Here is an 18,374-nt window from a genome sequence, read left to right on the forward strand (position 1 = left end):
TGGGGGGGGCTGGTGGTGGTGGGGGATGGGTGGGGGGGGCTGGTGGTGGTGGGGGGCTGGTAGGGGGGGGCAAGTGGCAGGGGGGGCTCTGGGGTCTGATAGATGGATCAAAAAAGTTTTGTGTAAAAGTTCTTTTTTTTTTTTTTTTTCCTAACTAACTTTTCCCTTCTTTCCCTTCCTAATGGTGCCTCTCCCTCACTGACCCTAACCTACCTGAGTGGCGATGGGTGCAGGAGGGTGATGGATGCCGATTAGGGGGACACAGGAGCTGGTGCTGGACGATGCTGCACGGTCAGGGTGCTGGACAGGAAGAGGAGGGGAGAGAGGAGCGCAGGAAGTTTGAATCTCGCGCCTCTCTCCCCTGCACCAATCAGCACCCTGGACAGCAGTGTTCAGCACCAGGGCCAGCACCGCCTCCTCAAATCCTCGGACTGCGATTGGTGGTGTAAAATTACGCCACCGATCGCAGTCTTTTTCCGGTTCATCGGGTCACAGCACACCCGAATGGACCGGAAACGCAGAAAACCGCAGGTCTGAATGGACCTGCGGTTTTCTGCGATCGTCTATACGGGGGGGTCAAATGACCCCCCCCCCTGCGTTGTTACGGGATGCCGGCTGAATGATTTCAGCCGGCATCCCGTTCCGATTAACCCCCGCGGCGCCGGAATCGCGAATTGAAGCCATGACGTACCGGTACGTCATGGGTCCTTAAGGATTCGGGAAACATGCCGTACCGATACGTCATGGGTCCCTAAGGGGTTAAAGGCAATCTTCCATTCCTCCCCCTCTTTGATCCTTACCAAATTATCTTCCCCCCTCAGATCCAATTTAGAGGACACCTTGGCACCGACAATTTGATTAAACAAATCCGGAATCAAAGGAAGGGGGTAAGGATCACGGACAGTAATACGGTTGAGCTCACGGAAGTCCAGACATGGTCTTAAGGGTACCATCTTTATTTTTTACAACGAAAAACCCAGCAGCCACTGGGGATTTGGATGGTCTGACATGACCTTTCGCCAAGCTCTCGGTGATATACTCCCGCATAGCCTTTCTTTCGGGCTCCGAAAGATTATACAGTACAACCGAGTTTTGGGCAGTTTAGCTCCAGGAATAAGATTGAAGGGACAATCCTACTCACGATGTGGGGGTAACTCCTTCTTACCACTCTCAGAAAACACATCAGAAAATTCAGAAATGAACAAGGGTACAGTTTTAGTGGTGACCACACAGAAAGACATATTAAGACAGTTGTCGATGCAAAAATCACTCCAATTGAGAATCTGATAGGGTAGGGTTATGTTTGCTTAACCATGGTAAACCCCAAACCATCAGAGCAGGCAGACCCTCCAACACCTAACAAGAGACAGATTCCTGATGGAAATCACCCACTCTTAAAGGATAACTGTCGCATTATTATTTTTGGGGGAATATTGGATTGTGGTGATTAATATCACCTTGGTGACCCTATTTCAACTTTTCACTGTGTATTCAATTACCCCTTAATTCCACATTTTTGTTCCCTGTACTGCCTACTTTTACCTGTGCTTAAAATAGGGTTGCATCAGAAGATCCTGAAATTCTTTATACTTTTCAGAGCTTTTATAAGGAATTATACACGCCAAAACTCGCTGTGGGTCCCGGGGAAATTAGGACATACCTTGCCAATTTACCATTACGTAAATCCCTCTCGTACTTGGACGAACCCATACAGTTGGAGGAACTTAGGGTGGCCCTCGGTTCTTTTCCCAATGAAAAGGCTCCGGGTCTAGATGGATTGCCAGGCGAATTTTGTAAAAGATATCATGAGGATCTCCTTCCGCACCTGTTAGTAACATTTAATGATGCCTTGCAGTCCGGCCTCCTGCCGGCATCCATGAGGGAGGCTGTTATAGTGGTCCTCCCTAAGCCGGGAAAGGACTTGACATTGCCCGAATCTTATCGCCCTATATCCCTCCTTCTGGTAGATGTTAAAATACTTGCAAAGGTGTTAGCCAATCGTTTAAATAAAGTTATTACCACTATAATTCACGAAGACCAGACCGGATTTATGCCGGATAAAAGTACATCTATTAATTTGAGAAGACTTTTTCTTAATCTTCAAAGGCCGGCGGGGGGGTCAGGGCTGTGGTGTTCCTCAACGCTGCCAAGGCATTGATAGCGTCGAGTGGGATTATCTTTGGGAAACTATGAGAGCTATGGGGTTTGGGCCGGGATTTACGTCCTGGGTACAACTCCTTTACCGATCACCGGTGGCGAGATTGCGGATTAACGGGGCGCTCAGTACACAGTTTTCGCTGCACCGTGGAACTAGACAGGGGTGTCCATTATCCCCGCTCTTGTTCGCAGTGGCTATTGAGCCATTGGCGTGTGCATTGTGCACGTCGTCGGCATGGTCAGGGATTCTGCTGGGCTCCCATGAGGAGCGGCTATCATTATATGCCGATGACATGCTCCTTTATGTAGGAGACGTAGAGCGTTCCCTCCAGCCGGTGATGAGCCATGTTACGGCATTCGGCAAGTGGTCGGGTCTGCGGATTAATTGGAGCAAGTCGGTGATTCTGCCACTTGATCCTCTCCCCTCTCAGTTGGATAGGTCACAGATCCCACTGCAGATAGTGGACAGCTTTAAATATCTAGGGGTGACGATCACGCCAAGGGTTACAGATTACGTTAAGGTCAATATAGACCCCCCGATTGGTAAATTTGCGGAAAAGGTGCTGACCTGGTCTAAACTTCCTATGTCTGTAGTGGGACGCTGCAATTTGATTAAAATGATCCTGATGCCTCAACTGTTGTATGTTCTCCACAACTCCCCTGTTTGGATTACCCAGAGAGTGTTTTACAAAATTCAGGGTTTCTTTCGCTCCCTTATTTGGAAAAAAAAAGATGCCTAGGATCAGATTAGAAACTCTCCAGAAAAGCAAGGATGAGGGAGGACTTGCTGTTCCGAGCCCATGGCACTATTTTATGGCTGCGCAGTTGCAGCACTTGAAAGGCGGTGGACAGGTTATGGGCACCGGACCGTCGGCAAGAATAATATCTTTCTTATCGGGACATGATGCCCCCTTTCATATGGTGGAAATTGGAAAGATACAGGGAGTTGGAGATACTCTCACGCTATCTCTAATTCACAAAGTCTGGTCAAAATTTAAGGCTGTACTTGGTCTCACAGAATTTCATGGGTATACCCCCTTGTGGCGAAATCCACACCTGCTCGAAATGTTCCGACTGGAGGGTTTCTCCCCATGGGAAAAGAGGGGTGTTTGCTGCCTACAGCACATACAGGACGGAGGCATCTTGAAGACCTTTGCCTGTTTGAAGGAGGAATTTAACCTCCCAAACACGGCATTTTACCAGTATTTACAGTTGAGACATGCGTATCAGGCACAATTTTCGGGAAGTGGATTAGTTTCATCTGCCCCATTCTTAATGCAACAATTATTGAGCCCTGGGAGCACAAATGGGGTGATTTCATTACTATATCGCCAATTGCATGGGGGGGTTACTCCTGGTGGATCCCTTCCGGTTAAAGATAAATGGGAAAGAGATCTGGGTGCTATCTCCCAAGAGCAATGGAATGATACCTTAGCCTTAATACCCAGCCTGACTCTTAATGAAGCGCAGCGCTTGTCTCAGCTGTATCTATTACATAGGGTCTATAGGACCCCTGCCTTCCTCTATAAAATTGGTCTTCGCCCTGACTCCTGTTGCCCTCGCTGCAGGGCTGAGAATGCCTCTCTGGTACATATGTTCTGGGTTTGCTCTAAGTTAGATACATACTGGACGGATATTAATTATTGGCTTTTATTATGATGTATGTACGCCCTGGATACATTGTGATTAATGGAAATAATAAAATGTAAGATGACACAACAACATTGTATTTATATTTAAAAAGGGGAACAAATTTATTTTATTATACATGCCATTGGATGCTGACTTATACAGTATGTGTATATGTCGTACACTGTGTTTTACTTTTTCAATAAAAACTATCTTGATTTAAAAAAAATATATAGGGTTGCTATGCATGGTCCGTCTATCTGTTGATAGACAGAGCACGTAGCATGCAGGGTCACATTACTGACAGCCAAGAAAAATGGGTCAGGAGCAGCACAGCAAACGGCTTGTAAAGGGCGATCTAGTGGTCTTGCAATAGCTGGGCAAGGGGTCACAGATCCAACGTGATCCAAAGGTATATAGAAAAGGTAGGAGGCCACAGCAGCATATCCACGAAATCCTCTTTATTCAAACGAGCGCCTCACGACAAGGCATAAAATTAACAGCGACGTTTCGGCTATGACTTGCTTGATAAAGGCTAGTCATAGCCGAAACGTCGCTGTTAATTTTATGCCTTGTCGTGAGGCGCTCGTTTGAATAAAGAGGATTTCGTGGATATGCTGCTGTGGCCTCCTACCTTTTCTATTACTGACAGCCAGGGACTGTAAGTAAATGATTAAAGCCAGCTCCTCCCCAGCAGCTGATAACAGTGCCTGGGATGTTTGCACTTCTCCCTGTCCCTGCGCTTGACAGACGCTCCCTCACTCAGCAGAGCTGGAGAATGCAGAGTTGAAGCAGCGCACAACAGGGAAGAAAGATCTGCCCTCTGCTCAGTGTATAAATGAAAGCAACATGTGGGAAGAGGACCCCTTTGTGCTGCAGGAGATTAACCCTTTAGGGGGGGCTCTGGTTACTGACACTTTTGGGGGGCTATTGTTACTGGCTACTGAGGGCAGGTGGGATTAGCCTCAGGGTGAAGGCAGTGGCGGCCATCTTAACAGAATAGTGAAATTGCCGTTTTATGCAGACTGGTTGCTAAGGGCTGAATCTTATTAAATATGGGGTAAGTCAATCTAATTCTGTAACTGATTCTGGAATATCATGTTATTAGTAACTACTTATATGAAAATTGAAATTAGGGTCTAAATGTGACAGTTATCCTTAAAATGGATGTCATTTACCACCTGCGACAGGCATTTTTAGGTAAGAGGTGCAGAATCAATTGCAAAGACAGAAATGCTTTTCTCTAGTGCACTAGTAGTCAACCCATGAAAGTGAATGAACTGCCCATCAATCAGGTTAACCCCAGCCCCACTATCGATAAATACCTATCGACCTTTAGACTCTAGCGCCACCTCGGCAGACAGGAGAAAATCGGGTACTAGCAATAAATGACAAAAGTAAGTTTTCTTGCTCCCCACCCACACCACCAATAGTTATTTGGGGATTAAACGTTTTTCTTTTTTTTTTTTTTACCTTGACACTGAATCTACGGGCAAATATTTACAAAATGTCCCTTCTTTCCACAACAAAAACAGACTCCCTTCATATGACCAAGGCTCAGGAGTAGAAGTTCCCCCTAACTGCACAGGCACATCACAAGGCACAACCACAGGTGTCTCTTTACCAAAAGTGTCAAAGGAAGCCGCCACCTTGTTTGACAGTACGTCTTGAGGGTGAGGACCCCTAGATCTCTCCCTCAGGTGTATCAAGACGTACAGCAAGGGACATAGCTGCTTACAATGACTCAGGATTTTCATGAAAGGCCAACGCGTCCAGCAGCCTCTCATATAGACCCTGACAGAATTGGCTACGGAGAGCAGGATCATTGCACTCCGTATTCATAGCCCATCTCCTAAATTCAGAGCAATAGATCTTCGCGGAGCGCTCTCCCTGCCGTAAACCACGTAACTTGGTTTCGGCCTGGGAGATCCGATCCGGGTAATCGTAAATAAGACCCAAGGCTCTAAAAAAAACTGGAGGTACGGTGATCCAATCGGGGGAGAAAAAGCCCACGACTGGGCGTCATCTTTAAGCAAAGAAATGATCATACCCACACGTTGACTCTTGTTCCCAGAAGAGTATGGACACAGCTTAAAGTATAATTTACATGACTCCCTGAACCAGATGAAATTGTCACTACCGCCAGAAAATCTGTCCAAGAGTGTCACCTTTGGTTCAGGGCAGGCCTGGTACCCACCACCAGAACCAGCCTCCTGTGGTTTCTGTAAGACTGTCGTGCGGAGGTCTGCTACCTCCAAAGACAGCCCCTGCATCTGTTTGACTAGTGCAGACATAGAATCCATAGCTGCACTGACCTGAACAAAAAATTGCAGTTATGGTGGTAGATTATGTCACGGATGAGGTAAAAGAGTAAACACCACACCGACAACCAGGGGGGAAGAGAAAAGCCACTAGGCCTCAACGCTAGGGAAGGGAAAGAGTCACCACCTAAGAACCCTACTCCTGGCCCTGACTCCTAACCGTATGGGCACCCCTTGAAGGTAAAAAAGCCCATACACAGTAACCTGAGGAGCCCTAAAGATATTTGCAGGGCTGAGACAACCTGTTCCTTTCAAGATGAAGGAACAAGCATCTCTCTGAGGCCTAGTAACCACAACCAAGGGGAAAAAACTAAATACAAACAAGCGAGACACTTAGCTTCTGTTGTAGAAGGATGAGCAGGAACTCAGGGAGAACCACAGGTCTTTCCAAAATCAAATGAAGCAATCTACCACATAGTCAAAAGGGTGGGGTCAGACTATAAAGGGTAGAAGTGATGACCACTGAGCAACAGCTGAGACAAGGGAAGTGGTCATTAACCCTATCAACACTGAATCAAGAGAAATCGAGGAGGCTGTTAGATTCCTCCACGCTCAGCCAGTCTCCTTGATCTCCTGACATCAGTCACCTGAGGGACCGTGACACAAACATCACATAGCAGCACTCTGCTGCTTTACCAACCACATACACTGGCAGATAGATGAAGGTTAGCAATAGTGATACATTTAGTTCTCAAGCTGGTGGAAATCTGTAGATTAGTATCTTCTTGTCTCAGTTCTCAGGTTGTTGCTGCAATTGATAAGATCGTCCATGAGGTTTTGGAAAGTCTTTCTAAAGATGAAGCCCCAGTTCTGACAGTGGAAAACAGATCAAACTGGACCAACATTGAGTAAGTGGCAGACCACATCTGGACGCTGAGGTTTTTCCAGTGCAAAAAATGGAAACGATAAAGGTTAAAGGGGTTGTCCCATGAAAAATATTCTATAGTTTTCAAACCAGCACCTGGACCGAAACTCTTTTGTAATTGCATGTGATAAAAATTTGGCATAGCCACTGAGTTATTCAATAAAATGTATCTGTATAGCGCCACCAGTTTTTTTCCTATTTCTTTGTTCGTCTCACTGAGAAGGCCGCACATGCTCAGTTTCATCCTTTAACTGCCTCCTGAGGTGTGATATGGAGAGCATGGACACGCCTCCTTAGCTGCAGCAGAAAAGTCACTCCCCTCGAACTGCCAGCCTGATATAAATCTAGCAGAGCAATGAATGGGGAGATCTCTGGATCCATGTGAGGTACAGGGCTGGTTCTAGCTTTGTTAGAGAGAGATTGCCATGTACTATATGATGTTTGATTTACATTTTTTACATTAGTCATAGGATAACCCCTTTAAGAAATGCAGTTGTGAATCTTCTTTGGTGTTCTGGGATTGTATACGGGTATGTTAACACGTCTAAAATCCACTGACTGTGGAGTCTACCACACAAAAGTGCTGTTTTCTGTGATGTAATCTATATGGTAGCATTTTTCTCCGCTTCTGGTTTCAAAAGAAGTAGTTTCATGTTAACTTCAGCTGTGTTCGCCATTGAATTTAATGGGGAAAGGCTAAAATAGCTATCTGTCTTCGGTGTGTCCAACATTCATCCAGTTGTTCTTGTCCAGGTTTACTGATTCAGTTGGATTGCAAATGGCAAAGAATTGCACATCTCGGAAAGTGAGAAGCAACCGCCCCAAGTCTGCACAACGGTTTGGTAAGGCCGCCATATAAGCATTAATAGTTTATCAGAATACCTTTAATAAGGTTAAAGATCATCTGTAAATGGCAAATTCACCCAAAAGTGATCAAATAAGTGGAGTCAGCAAACTTAGACCTGCATGAATCCATTAAGACTACCTCCTTAATGACCAGCCGTACTTGGTTTTATGGATCTATAGTATAATGCCAGGTCTACACGGGTCAAATGTCAGGCTGCTTATCTGAAACGAACATTAGTGCGAACGCTTGTTCCTGATAATCGCCCCCTGTAAGGCTGCCACTGATCACCCAATGAGCAAGCAAAATGCTTCATCAGGTGAAATGATTGTTCATGCGGACACCTGAATCATTGCTTCTGATTGTTTCAGATCTGCTGCCCAGAAACAATGAATATGTGTGAGGATTAGTGATTGCGGTAGCCACCCCTCGGCCTCATACAGTGGCGGTGAATGCAGCTCTCTCCTCCATTGACGAGCAGGCAGTTATCAGGATGGAACGGTTCCTTCCTGATCATTTTCTGACGCGATTAAATGCACCTTAGGTACCGCATAGGTGTCCCGTGTCGCCCTGGAAATCTGAGATCTTGCTCTGACAGCTGGTATCAGAGAAACCTCCAATCCTGGCCTCTTAACCCTTCGATTGCAGAAGTCAAGACTTCCCATTCAATCATGCTACCGGGTTTTCAGGTGACACAATTGAAGACTAGGGTGCCCTGTGCAGGCAGCTTTCGGTAACTAGAAAGGACCCTAGGGTTGACTGTGCCCTACTAGTCGTGTTAGGGCATATGAAGTGTGCCTTAAAAGAGTTGAGTTGTCCGAGATCAGACAAAATCTAGCCAAGTGGGAAAAATTACTTTAAAGGGAGTTCAGCCATTTTGGCCATGCAAAACTGCTGACAGGACTAGGTAAGGGTGCCGAGTGCTTATAGAGTAATGTGAATAATGTATAACCTTTTATTCTGCCAGATTTTGCACCTACAAGTGTTCAGGACATGATGCTTCACTGTGAGAGCTCTTTGTATTGAGCTGCTTCAGCGCTCCTCTCGTCTGCATTGAGTGAGAGCAGGAGACAAGAGACCAGGAGATCACCACAGGTACCATTCAGAGCAGAGGGAAGGAGCTGTGAAGCAGCTCAATGCAGAGAGCACTTTAGGGTCCATTCACACGTCCGTGTTTTGCGGATTCGCAAATTGCGGATCTGCAAAACACGGACACCTGCAATGTGCGATCCGCAATTGGCGGACCACACTTCACAGACACTATAATAGAAAATGCCTTTTCTGGTCCGCAATTGCAGACAAGAATAGGACATGTTCTATTTTTTTCAGGAACGGAATTGTGGATCCCGAAAAAAACGGATTCGTATCCCCAAAATGCGGATTTGCATCCGTTCCAGCCCCATTGAAAAATTGCGGAACGAATGCGGAACCAAATGACAGACGTCACCACCTGTTGGGCACTTGCAAGTGCAGAACCTGGCAGAATAAAAGATCATATTCACACTACTCCTGATAATAATAATCTTTTTTTACATAGCGCCAACATATTCCGCAGTGCTTTACAATAATACTCCTTATAATAAAAACTACATAAAAGGTATGTTTGTTGTTCTATCCTCAGCCCCTAGCTATCACTTTCAGCAGTCTTTCATAGTCAAAACTGGTGACAGACTCACTTTAAAGGGTTTCTGTCACCTGAAAAATGGGTATTAAGCTGGCTGATATTAGCGATGTGCCAATGTCAGCTGAACATAACTATATTAGTGCCATCTCACTGTCTAAAGCCTTTATTGAGAAAAACTAATTTTTATAATATGCTAATTAGCCTGTAGGAGAAGGGGGAGGCGTTGAACCTGCTCCTAGAGGCTCTGTTTGCCCACCTCTTTTCACACCCTTCTTCTCTTGATTGACAGGGCCAGGCAGCGCTGCACTCCTCCCGCTTTTTTTTTTTATGGGGTCCGGTTCCAGTCCCCCTCTTGTACTAGATTTTGTCTGCTGTTGGACGACCCTTATAACAGCAGCTTATGTCATAGCGACACAGGACATTATGTATCAGTATTACACTTGTCAGTTATCCATATGAACAATAAAAACCTGAAGAATTAACCTCAGCCGTGTTAGCCCCCCCCCCCCTCAAAATGTTTGAACAAAACATATGCAGTTGGTTAGATCAATTGTTGTTTGCGTTAGATCTCATACAGAAGTAGAGATATTAACAGTTATTTGCAGGGGGGGGGGGGGCTAACCTGTCATCAGCCCCCCCCCCCCCCCCAAAAAAATTAGCTATTTTGGAAGATATTTGTTAGATCAGGTATGATCAACTAGTTGTTTTGTTAGATCTCACATAATTACAGACTTATTAAGTGATTAATGAGGGGGGGGCTAGCCATTTTCTGGTAAAATTTGATTCAGACGAATAGATCTGCATTAGATCCGCTAAGATCAAGTGGTTTCAACGTTAGATCTCATATAATTATAGAGATATAAATATTTGGTATTACGTCAGGGGGGGCTAGCCCCCCCACATGCAATTTTCTGGTAAAATTTGATGCAGACTAATAGGCCTTCGTTAGATCCGGTAAGATCAAGTGGTTTCAACGTTAGATCTCATTTAATTACAGAGATATTTCACATAAAAACACAGATATTAGGTAGTATTAAATAGGGGGGCTAGCCCCCCACATGCAATTTTCTGGTAAAATTTGATTCAGGCTAATAGGCCTTCGTTAGATCCGGTAAGATCAAGTGGTTTTAATGTTAGATCTCATATAATTACAGAGATATTATGGATATTTGGAATTACATAAGGGGGAGCTAGCCCCCCTATTTAATACTTCCTAATATCTGTGTTTTCATGTGAAAAATCTCTGTAATTATATGAGATTTAACGTTGAAACCACTTGATCTTACCGGATCTAACGAAGGCCTATTAGCCTGAATCAAATTTTACCAGAAAATTGCATGTGGGGGGCTAGCCCCCCTTTTTAATACTACCTCATATCTGTGTTTTTATGTGAAATATCTCTGTAATTAAATGAGATCTAACGTTGAAACCACTTGATCTTACCAGATCTAACGAAGGCCTATTACTCTAAATCAAATTTTACCTGAAAATTGCATGTGGGGGGCTAGCCCCCTCATTAATCACTTAATAAGTCTGTAATTATGTGAGATCTAACAAAACAACTAGTTGATCATACCTGATCTAACAAATATCTGACAAAATAGCTAATTGTTTGGTCAATTTTTTGATAAGGGGGGGCTGATGACGGGTTAGCCCCCCCTGCAAATAACTGTTAATATCTCTACTTCTGTGTGAGATCTAAAGCAAACAACAATTGATCTAACCAACTGCATATGTTTTGTTCAAAAATTTTGATATGGGGGGGCTAACACGGCTGAGGTAAGAATTAATTAAAAAGGTTATTTCGTTTGAAAAATAACGATATAAAAATAATAAAAAAAGAGACTAAAATTATTTTTTTTCCTTCGTTTTCGATATACATTGAATGAGTAATGATGGAAGTATAGCCTCTGTCATTTGAACCGCTATAAGCTCATATATTAATAATCATATTTCTCTGTCATCTGAATTCTGTCCTCAGCTCTGACCATGAAAATCTTGTCTGTGATCTATAAACTGGTGCAGACCAATACCTACGCCACCAAAAGGTATGTTCACACCCTACAAAGATAAATGATTGGCCAAGATAGCTATGAAGGGAGCAGAGGTTGTAGTTACACCTGGGGCCCGGTGCTGGAAAGAACTGAAATTTCCCTCTGGCACAGTACTTGAAATTTCATGTGACCACTGGGGCCATTTCTGCACCTTTGTTGTCCAAGACTATACATTATACGGGATTTTGATACTGATCACCTATTCTTAGAAATGGTCATCGGTAACTGATCTCTAGGGGTCCAACACCCGGGACCCCGCCTATCAGCTGTTTGAGAAGGCACCAGTGCTCCGGTGAGCGCCGCAGCTTTTTCGCAGCTTACCTATCACAGTGCCGTACATTGTATAGCAGCTGTACTTGGTATTGTGCCCAGCCCCATTGAAGGGAATAGGGCTGATTATCTATCCTGAGGATAGGTCATCAGTATCAAAATCCTGGAAAACCCCTTTTAATTTATGTTATTTTTTTGTGTTTCTTAACTCCAGGGACATTTTTTATGAAAATGTTCAGCTTTATGGTAGCCAGACTACAGTGGACAGTATAGTGACGGATATTTCCTGTATGTTGAAGGTCCCAAGAAGAAGCTTACACATCGTATGTCTTTGGATCGGCTTCATCATTTTTATGAATGTTTTATCTTTTGTAAGAAAAGCGTAAACTTGATCCGTATTGATTTTCGTCTCCAGCTTTCCACATCCAAGGGCTGTGTGGCCGGCAACCTCCTATATATAGAGCAAGATGGGACTAAAGTGGACTGCAGCTTTAATACCTCGGTAAGGAGTTTGCACAGTCAGTGGATTTCAGTGGTTCAGCAGCATGGAGCTAGAGATCACCATCCTTACCTCGGTGAAGAGGGGGTTCTGGAGGGCCCGACTTTCTGGGGATTTGGGAATTTTAGGGTGAAAACTCTTTACTGTATATTATTTCAGCATTGTAAATATCAAGAATGATCACTTCATTATAATTGTACTGTGAGTAGCTCATCTGTGAGGAAGGCCTATATTCAAGTAAAAATAAAAAAATAAAAATCCTTGTATTATAGGGAGTCTTGGTGCCATCGAACGTTGAAGGAGTCACAAGTATCCTTTAAGTGTCAGGTGTGAATTAAAACATTGAACAGAAGCAAGAAGATACATTCAAGGAGGCCCCTATTGTACCAAGCAATCATGCAGCACTTCTATAAATGAGACATCTTTGACTGTTTATTATGAATTTCCTGGTTCATGCATAGAATAGCATAGCTGCAGTGAAGACTGACACATAGGCAGAGCTTGTAACACTATATAAGGCCTCATGCACATGACTGTATGTTCAATTCACGTCCGATCCCTAATTTCTATGGATCACGCACAGACCCATTCATTTCTATGGCGCACACAGAAGTCACCCACAGCTGTGTGGCTGTGCCGCAAATTAGGGTACATGCACACGTTCAGGATTCATGTGCGGATCGTGTGCATTTATCCTTATAGAGCATGTCCTATTCGTGTCTGTTTTGTGGACAAGAATAGGCATTTCCACCATGGGGCCTGTGAAAAGTGCAGGATGCACACGAACCACATCCGTATTTTGGGGATCCTCAATTTGCAGACCGCAGAACAGACACAGTCCTGTTCAGAAGACCTTGGTGTAGATTTAATTGGCATTCAGGTTCTGTTGAAAGCTTTGTAGCATCTCCCACAAGCGAAGCAATGGCTGTCCTGAGAGGATGTCCGCCCGCGTCTGTTACTCATGTAGATTAAGATAATCCAGAAGTTGCTGATTTGAACATAAATATTCCTAGATCAATCGATTTACTTGCTGTCTTTAACACATAAGACTTGAGAACCGCCGCACGCTTTGTCCTCATTATTGAAAAAGATGCTACGTTCCAAAGACTTCTTGACGATGACTTTTGTGGAAAGTGCGGTCCGTGCATACTTATTACGGTAAGACTGCGCCACTGCCACATAATGGCCCACTGCGTGCATCTGTAACCAGTGCATTGTTTTAATTTCAGGGTAAAGGAGTCCCAGATCTGAACACCAGACTGTTCGTACGAAAGTTGTGGGACACTTTCCAGATCCCTATATTCACCTTGGTTGATGCTGATCCTCACGGTATGATGGTTTTCAGACAGTGGGTAATCACAGTAAGATTCCAGTAATCAGACATCATCTGGACCATCAGGGGGCCATATTAGCTGAAATGTCAAACTCCTAATTGTGTGGATACATATCCCCCCCCCGCAAATGTAGATGCACACGTATACAGTACAGACCAAAAGTTTGGACACACCTTCTCATTCAAAGAGTTTTCTTTAGTTTCATGACTATGAAAATTGTAGATTCACACTGAAGGCATCAAAACTATGAATTAACACATGTGGGGGCGCTTTTCTGGTGACACTGTTGGGGATTTATTCAAAATTGAAGGCATACTGAACCAGCCTGGCTACCACAGCATCTTGCAGCGGCATGCTATTCCATCCGGTTTGCGTTTAGTTGGACCATCATTTATTTTTCAACAGGACAATGACCCCAAACACCTCCAGGCTGTGTAAGGGCTATTTGACCATGAAGGAGAGTGATGGGGTGCTGCGCCAGATGACCTGGCCTCCACAGTCACCGGACCTGAACCCAATCGAGATGGTTTGGTGTGAGCTGGACTGCAGAGTGAAGGCAAAAGGGCCAACAAGTGCTAAGCATCTCTGGGAATTCCTTCAAGACTGTTGGAAGACCATTTCAGGTGACTACCTCTTGAAGCTCATCAAGAGAATGCCAAGAGTGTGCAAAGCAGTAATCAAAGCAAAAGGTGGCTTCTTTGAAGAACCTAGAATATGACATATTTTCAGTTGTTTCACACTTTTTGTTATGTATATAATTCCACATGTGTTAATTCATAGTTTTGATGCCTTGAGTGTGAATCTACAATTTTCATAGTCATGAAAATAAAGAAAACTCTTTGAATGAGAAGGTGTGTCCAAACTTTTGGTCTGTACTGTATATTTATATTGACATTTGGAACACCTCTTTCAACTGGTAAATTGTAAAAACCCCTCTGATTGGCTATGCAAATGAGGTAAGCAGGGATTAGTTCAAGAGCTTGGCTGGGAGCTAGATGGGTGTGGCCATTGTCACAGAGAGATTCAAACCATGACAAGAAGGCTTAGAAGTTTAGAAACAAATCTTGAAATTTTTCTGAAAATTCCCAAACCCACTTTTTAAGGACCAGTTCAGGTCTGAAGTCACTTTGTGAGGCTTACATAATAGTAAACCACCCATAAATGACCCCATTTTAGAAACTGCACCCCTCAAGGTATTCAAAACTGATTTTACAAACTTTGTTAACCCTTTAAAGGAAGAATTAAAGGAAAATGGAGATTAAATTTTAGAACTTCACTTTTGTGGCAGATTTTCCATTTTAATCCATTTTTTCCAGTAACAAAGCAAGGGTTAACAGCCAAACAAAAATCAATATTTATTACCCTGATTCTGTAGTTTACAGAAACACCCCATATGTGGTTGTAAACTGCTGTCTGTACGGGCACATGGCAGGGCGCAGAAGGAAAGGAATGCCATATGGTTTTTGGAAGGCAGATTTCACTGGGATAATTTTAAGTTGCCATGTCCCATTTGAAGCCCCCCTGATGCACCCCTAGAGTAGAAACTCCCAAAAAAGACCCCATTTTGGAAACTACGGGATAAGGTGGTATTTTTGTTGGTACTATTTTAGGGTACATAGAATTTTTGGTTGCTCTATATTACACTTTCTCGTGCTTTTTTCCATTGGGGGACACAGACCATGGGTATAGCTTAGAGGTATTAGTAGGAGGGACACTATGCAAATGAAAGAGCTCCTCCTCCTCGGGCTATACCCCCAGACTCCACCAGGAGGAACTCAGTCTTTGCTTAGTGTCTGGTGAAGGAGGTTGACACTCTCTGATTCTACTCCTTTTTGTTATTTTTATTCTAGATGGGGACACAGGTCGGCATGGCGCCTTCCTGGTCCCCCGTGGAGTGCCCGCCGCCGTCTTTGGGACGTTGCCTGGCTGCCTCCATTTCCCCCCAAGAAGATAAGTGGATCCGGGCTCGACCTGTTAGCTCCGGCATCCCACCAGCTGCTGGGACGCCTGCTGCCTACCCTCCTCCAGAGCACTGTTCTCCTGGATTGGAGTCAGAAGTCTGAAGAGGCGCATCCCTGCTGGTCTGGACATCGAGGGAGCATGCTGAGCAGATAAGTGTTGCCCAATCCCTCCCCCTCCCTCTGTGTCTATTTGTCTGTGGCTACCTGGGTGAACTTGAAGAAGGATCCTGATGGGGCACTTTCTTCATTTTGGCACTGGAGTACTGGCATCTCTTCCCCCTTAAACTGTGGGCTTCAGCGCTTCTCTCGTCGGGCCTTGGCTGCTGCGCTCCCTCAGCGCCCGCCGGCAGGCCGCTCCTCCACGTGGTGTTTGTTTAAATCACGTGCGCGCTTATTTCCGCGCGCGTGCGCTTATTTTCGCGCATATTTCCGCGGGTGCGCTTTTTTTCGCGCATATTTTCGCGCGTGCGCTTATTTTCGCGCATATTTTCGCGCGCGCGCTTATTTTCGCGCGCGCGCTTATTTTTCGCGCGCTTTTTTCGCGCCATAATGACGCGTTCGGGGAGGCGGAGCCTCGGCATGCCGCTCTGACTCTCCTTACACCGGAGACTCTGTTTGCTCATGGCCGTGCAGCTCCTCATCACTCTACTCCGTTTTGTGCCAGGCAAGCTGGTAGCTCAGTGGTACTGCTGCTGCTGCCCCATGTCCAGGCTTTCTGAGTTCAAAGCCCCTTTCAGCCTTCAAAAATTGTTTATATTATTCTAGATGGGGACACAGGTCGGCATGGCGCCTTCCTGGTCCCCCGTGGAATGCCCGCTGCCGTCCTTGGACGCTGCCTGGCTGCCTCCATTGCCCCCCAAAGAAGACAAGTGGATCCGGGCTCGACCTGCAGCTCCGGTATCCCACCAGCTACTGGGTCTCCTGCTGCCACCCTCCACCAGAACACTGCACTCCTGGACAAGGAGTCAGAAGCCTGATGAGGTGCATCCCTGCTGGTCCTGGAGTCGAGGGAGAAGTTCTGCAGGAGAAGTTCTGCAGGAGCAGATAAGTATTACCTACATCCCTGCCTTACCCCCCTCCTCCACGTCCCTGGGGGCCTGCGGTCCCCGCTTGGGCATCTGCCATGTCCAGCGCGGCCGCTAAATTGGTCTTAGTCGCCAAGGCAACCATGTCCTTTAATCCTGTGGCGCTAACGACTCCATCTCTCTCAGTGGTCCCCACAGTGGGTGACTGACTACGAAGAGGCAGCGTGAGCGGCAGCATCCCACCTCGGATGTCTCCGTCTCTCCACCCCCCTCACCTCGCCGGTGGCGCTTGCGGACTGCTCTTCCCCCTCCCTAGGGAGAGTAATCCGAAGGAGAATTATCCGGCTCGGACGAGCCAGGTCCTTTTTGGACTATAGGGCATTTTCAAATCCTGTGACGCCAACCACCTCTCTAAGTGGTTTTCCACAGAAGACGCCCGACTACTAACAGGGAGCGTGAGCAGCAGCATCCCTCCTCGGATGGCTCTGGCTCTCCCCCCCCTCGTCTAGAGGCGCTCGGGCGACTCTCCCCTCCCTTAGGGAGCGCAAGTCTGAAGGAGAATTTCCGGCTCTGATTAGGTCATGGAGCGGGACCCCTCGCCTAAGCTCTCCACCAGGGTGGCTGACTTAGTGGTGACTGTCCGAGACACCTTTATTCTCCAAGGGGATTCTCCTCCTTCCACTGGTCAGGAGTTCCCCCTTTTTCCGTCCAGGCAGTCGGAGACTACCATGTTCCCGGTCCATGAGGGATTTTTCCGCGGTCATGTCCAGGGCCTGGGGTGGTCTTAATAAGGTTCTCGACCACCCAGCGCATGAATATACTTTCCTTTCCCTGCTGACGGCGAGGAGAGGTGTCTCCTCCCCCTAAGGTGGATCCTCCGGTGGCCGGATTAGCCAATTATGTGGCCCTTCCTGTCTTAGTCAGTTCCTCTTTCCAGGATGCTGTAGACAGACGCATAGACTCTCTTCCAGGTCCTTTTTTCGCTGGCAGCGCGTCCCTGTGACCTACCTTTCACTCAGCAGGGGTAGCCAGTGCTCTCTCGGTGTGGTTACAACACCACCACCAGGAACTGGCGGTACGAGATGCGGCTACTAACACACTGGAGTTGGTTCTCCAGATGTCTCAGGCTTCTAACATTCTTTGCGAAGCTTCTAGGGACATTGTTTCCCTCTTTGCCCGCAGGTTGGCCATCTCTGTCACTCAGCGCGAAGAGATCTGATTGAAGGTGTGGGACGCTGACGCCTCCACCAAGCGTTCCCTTGCTAATCTCCCCTTTGGGGTTTCCAGGCCTTGTGGGGATCAGCTGGACGAGTTCGTCTCTGCATGCCTTTTGCCGTTTCTCATCTGGTAGGCCGTCGCCTGCTTCCTCCGCCGGGGGTCTCAGGTCGCCCGCAAAGAGGCCTTCCTTTGCACCAGCCTTCCCGGCACTAGAGGGCCCAGTCAGCCCGCCCTGCTGCTCCTAGGCCTATCACATGTCCCGATTGCGGAATCCCACCATCGATTCCTGCGCTTCGCCATTATGGGTCGACACTGTCAGTTTGTCGCCCTTCCTTCGGGTTGGCGACCACCCCGCGGGTCCTTGCCACGGTCCTGGACCGCTCATGGCGCTTCTTCGTACCAGGGGCATTCCTTTGCTGCCCTGTCGGGACGATATCCGGATAGAGGCCCCCCTCTCTACCGCAGACCACGGACAGCGTCCGGATCACTGTTCAGACCCTGGAACGGTTCGGCTGCCTGGTAACTTTCCCAAACTCCTGCCTCTTCCCGTCCCAGAGGCTCTCCTTCCGGAGG

General features: G+C 46.3%; 1 protein-coding gene across 1 annotated transcript in view; it reads left to right on the forward strand.

The window, feature by feature from the left end:
• SPO11 (SPO11 initiator of meiotic double stranded breaks) overlaps nt 1–18,374 on the forward strand; it is a 42,038-nt gene that overhangs the window by 12,659 nt on the left and 11,005 nt on the right. The window contains exons 2-9 of the mRNA XM_044299899.1: nt 6,842–6,955; nt 7,726–7,814; nt 11,422–11,488; nt 11,979–12,087; nt 12,180–12,266; nt 12,536–12,572; nt 13,312–13,421; nt 13,493–13,592. Coding sequence (XP_044155834.1) covers nt 6,842–6,955; nt 7,726–7,814; nt 11,422–11,488; nt 11,979–12,087; nt 12,180–12,266; nt 12,536–12,572; nt 13,312–13,421; nt 13,493–13,592 — 713 coding nt within the window. The remainder of the gene's footprint in view (nt 1–6,841; nt 6,956–7,725; nt 7,815–11,421; nt 11,489–11,978; nt 12,088–12,179; nt 12,267–12,535; nt 12,573–13,311; nt 13,422–13,492; nt 13,593–18,374) is intronic.

The sequence above is a fragment of the Bufo gargarizans genome, chromosome 6 (assembly GCF_014858855.1).
Source record: "Bufo gargarizans isolate SCDJY-AF-19 chromosome 6, ASM1485885v1, whole genome shotgun sequence".
Taxonomy (NCBI): domain Eukaryota; kingdom Metazoa; phylum Chordata; class Amphibia; order Anura; family Bufonidae; genus Bufo; species Bufo gargarizans.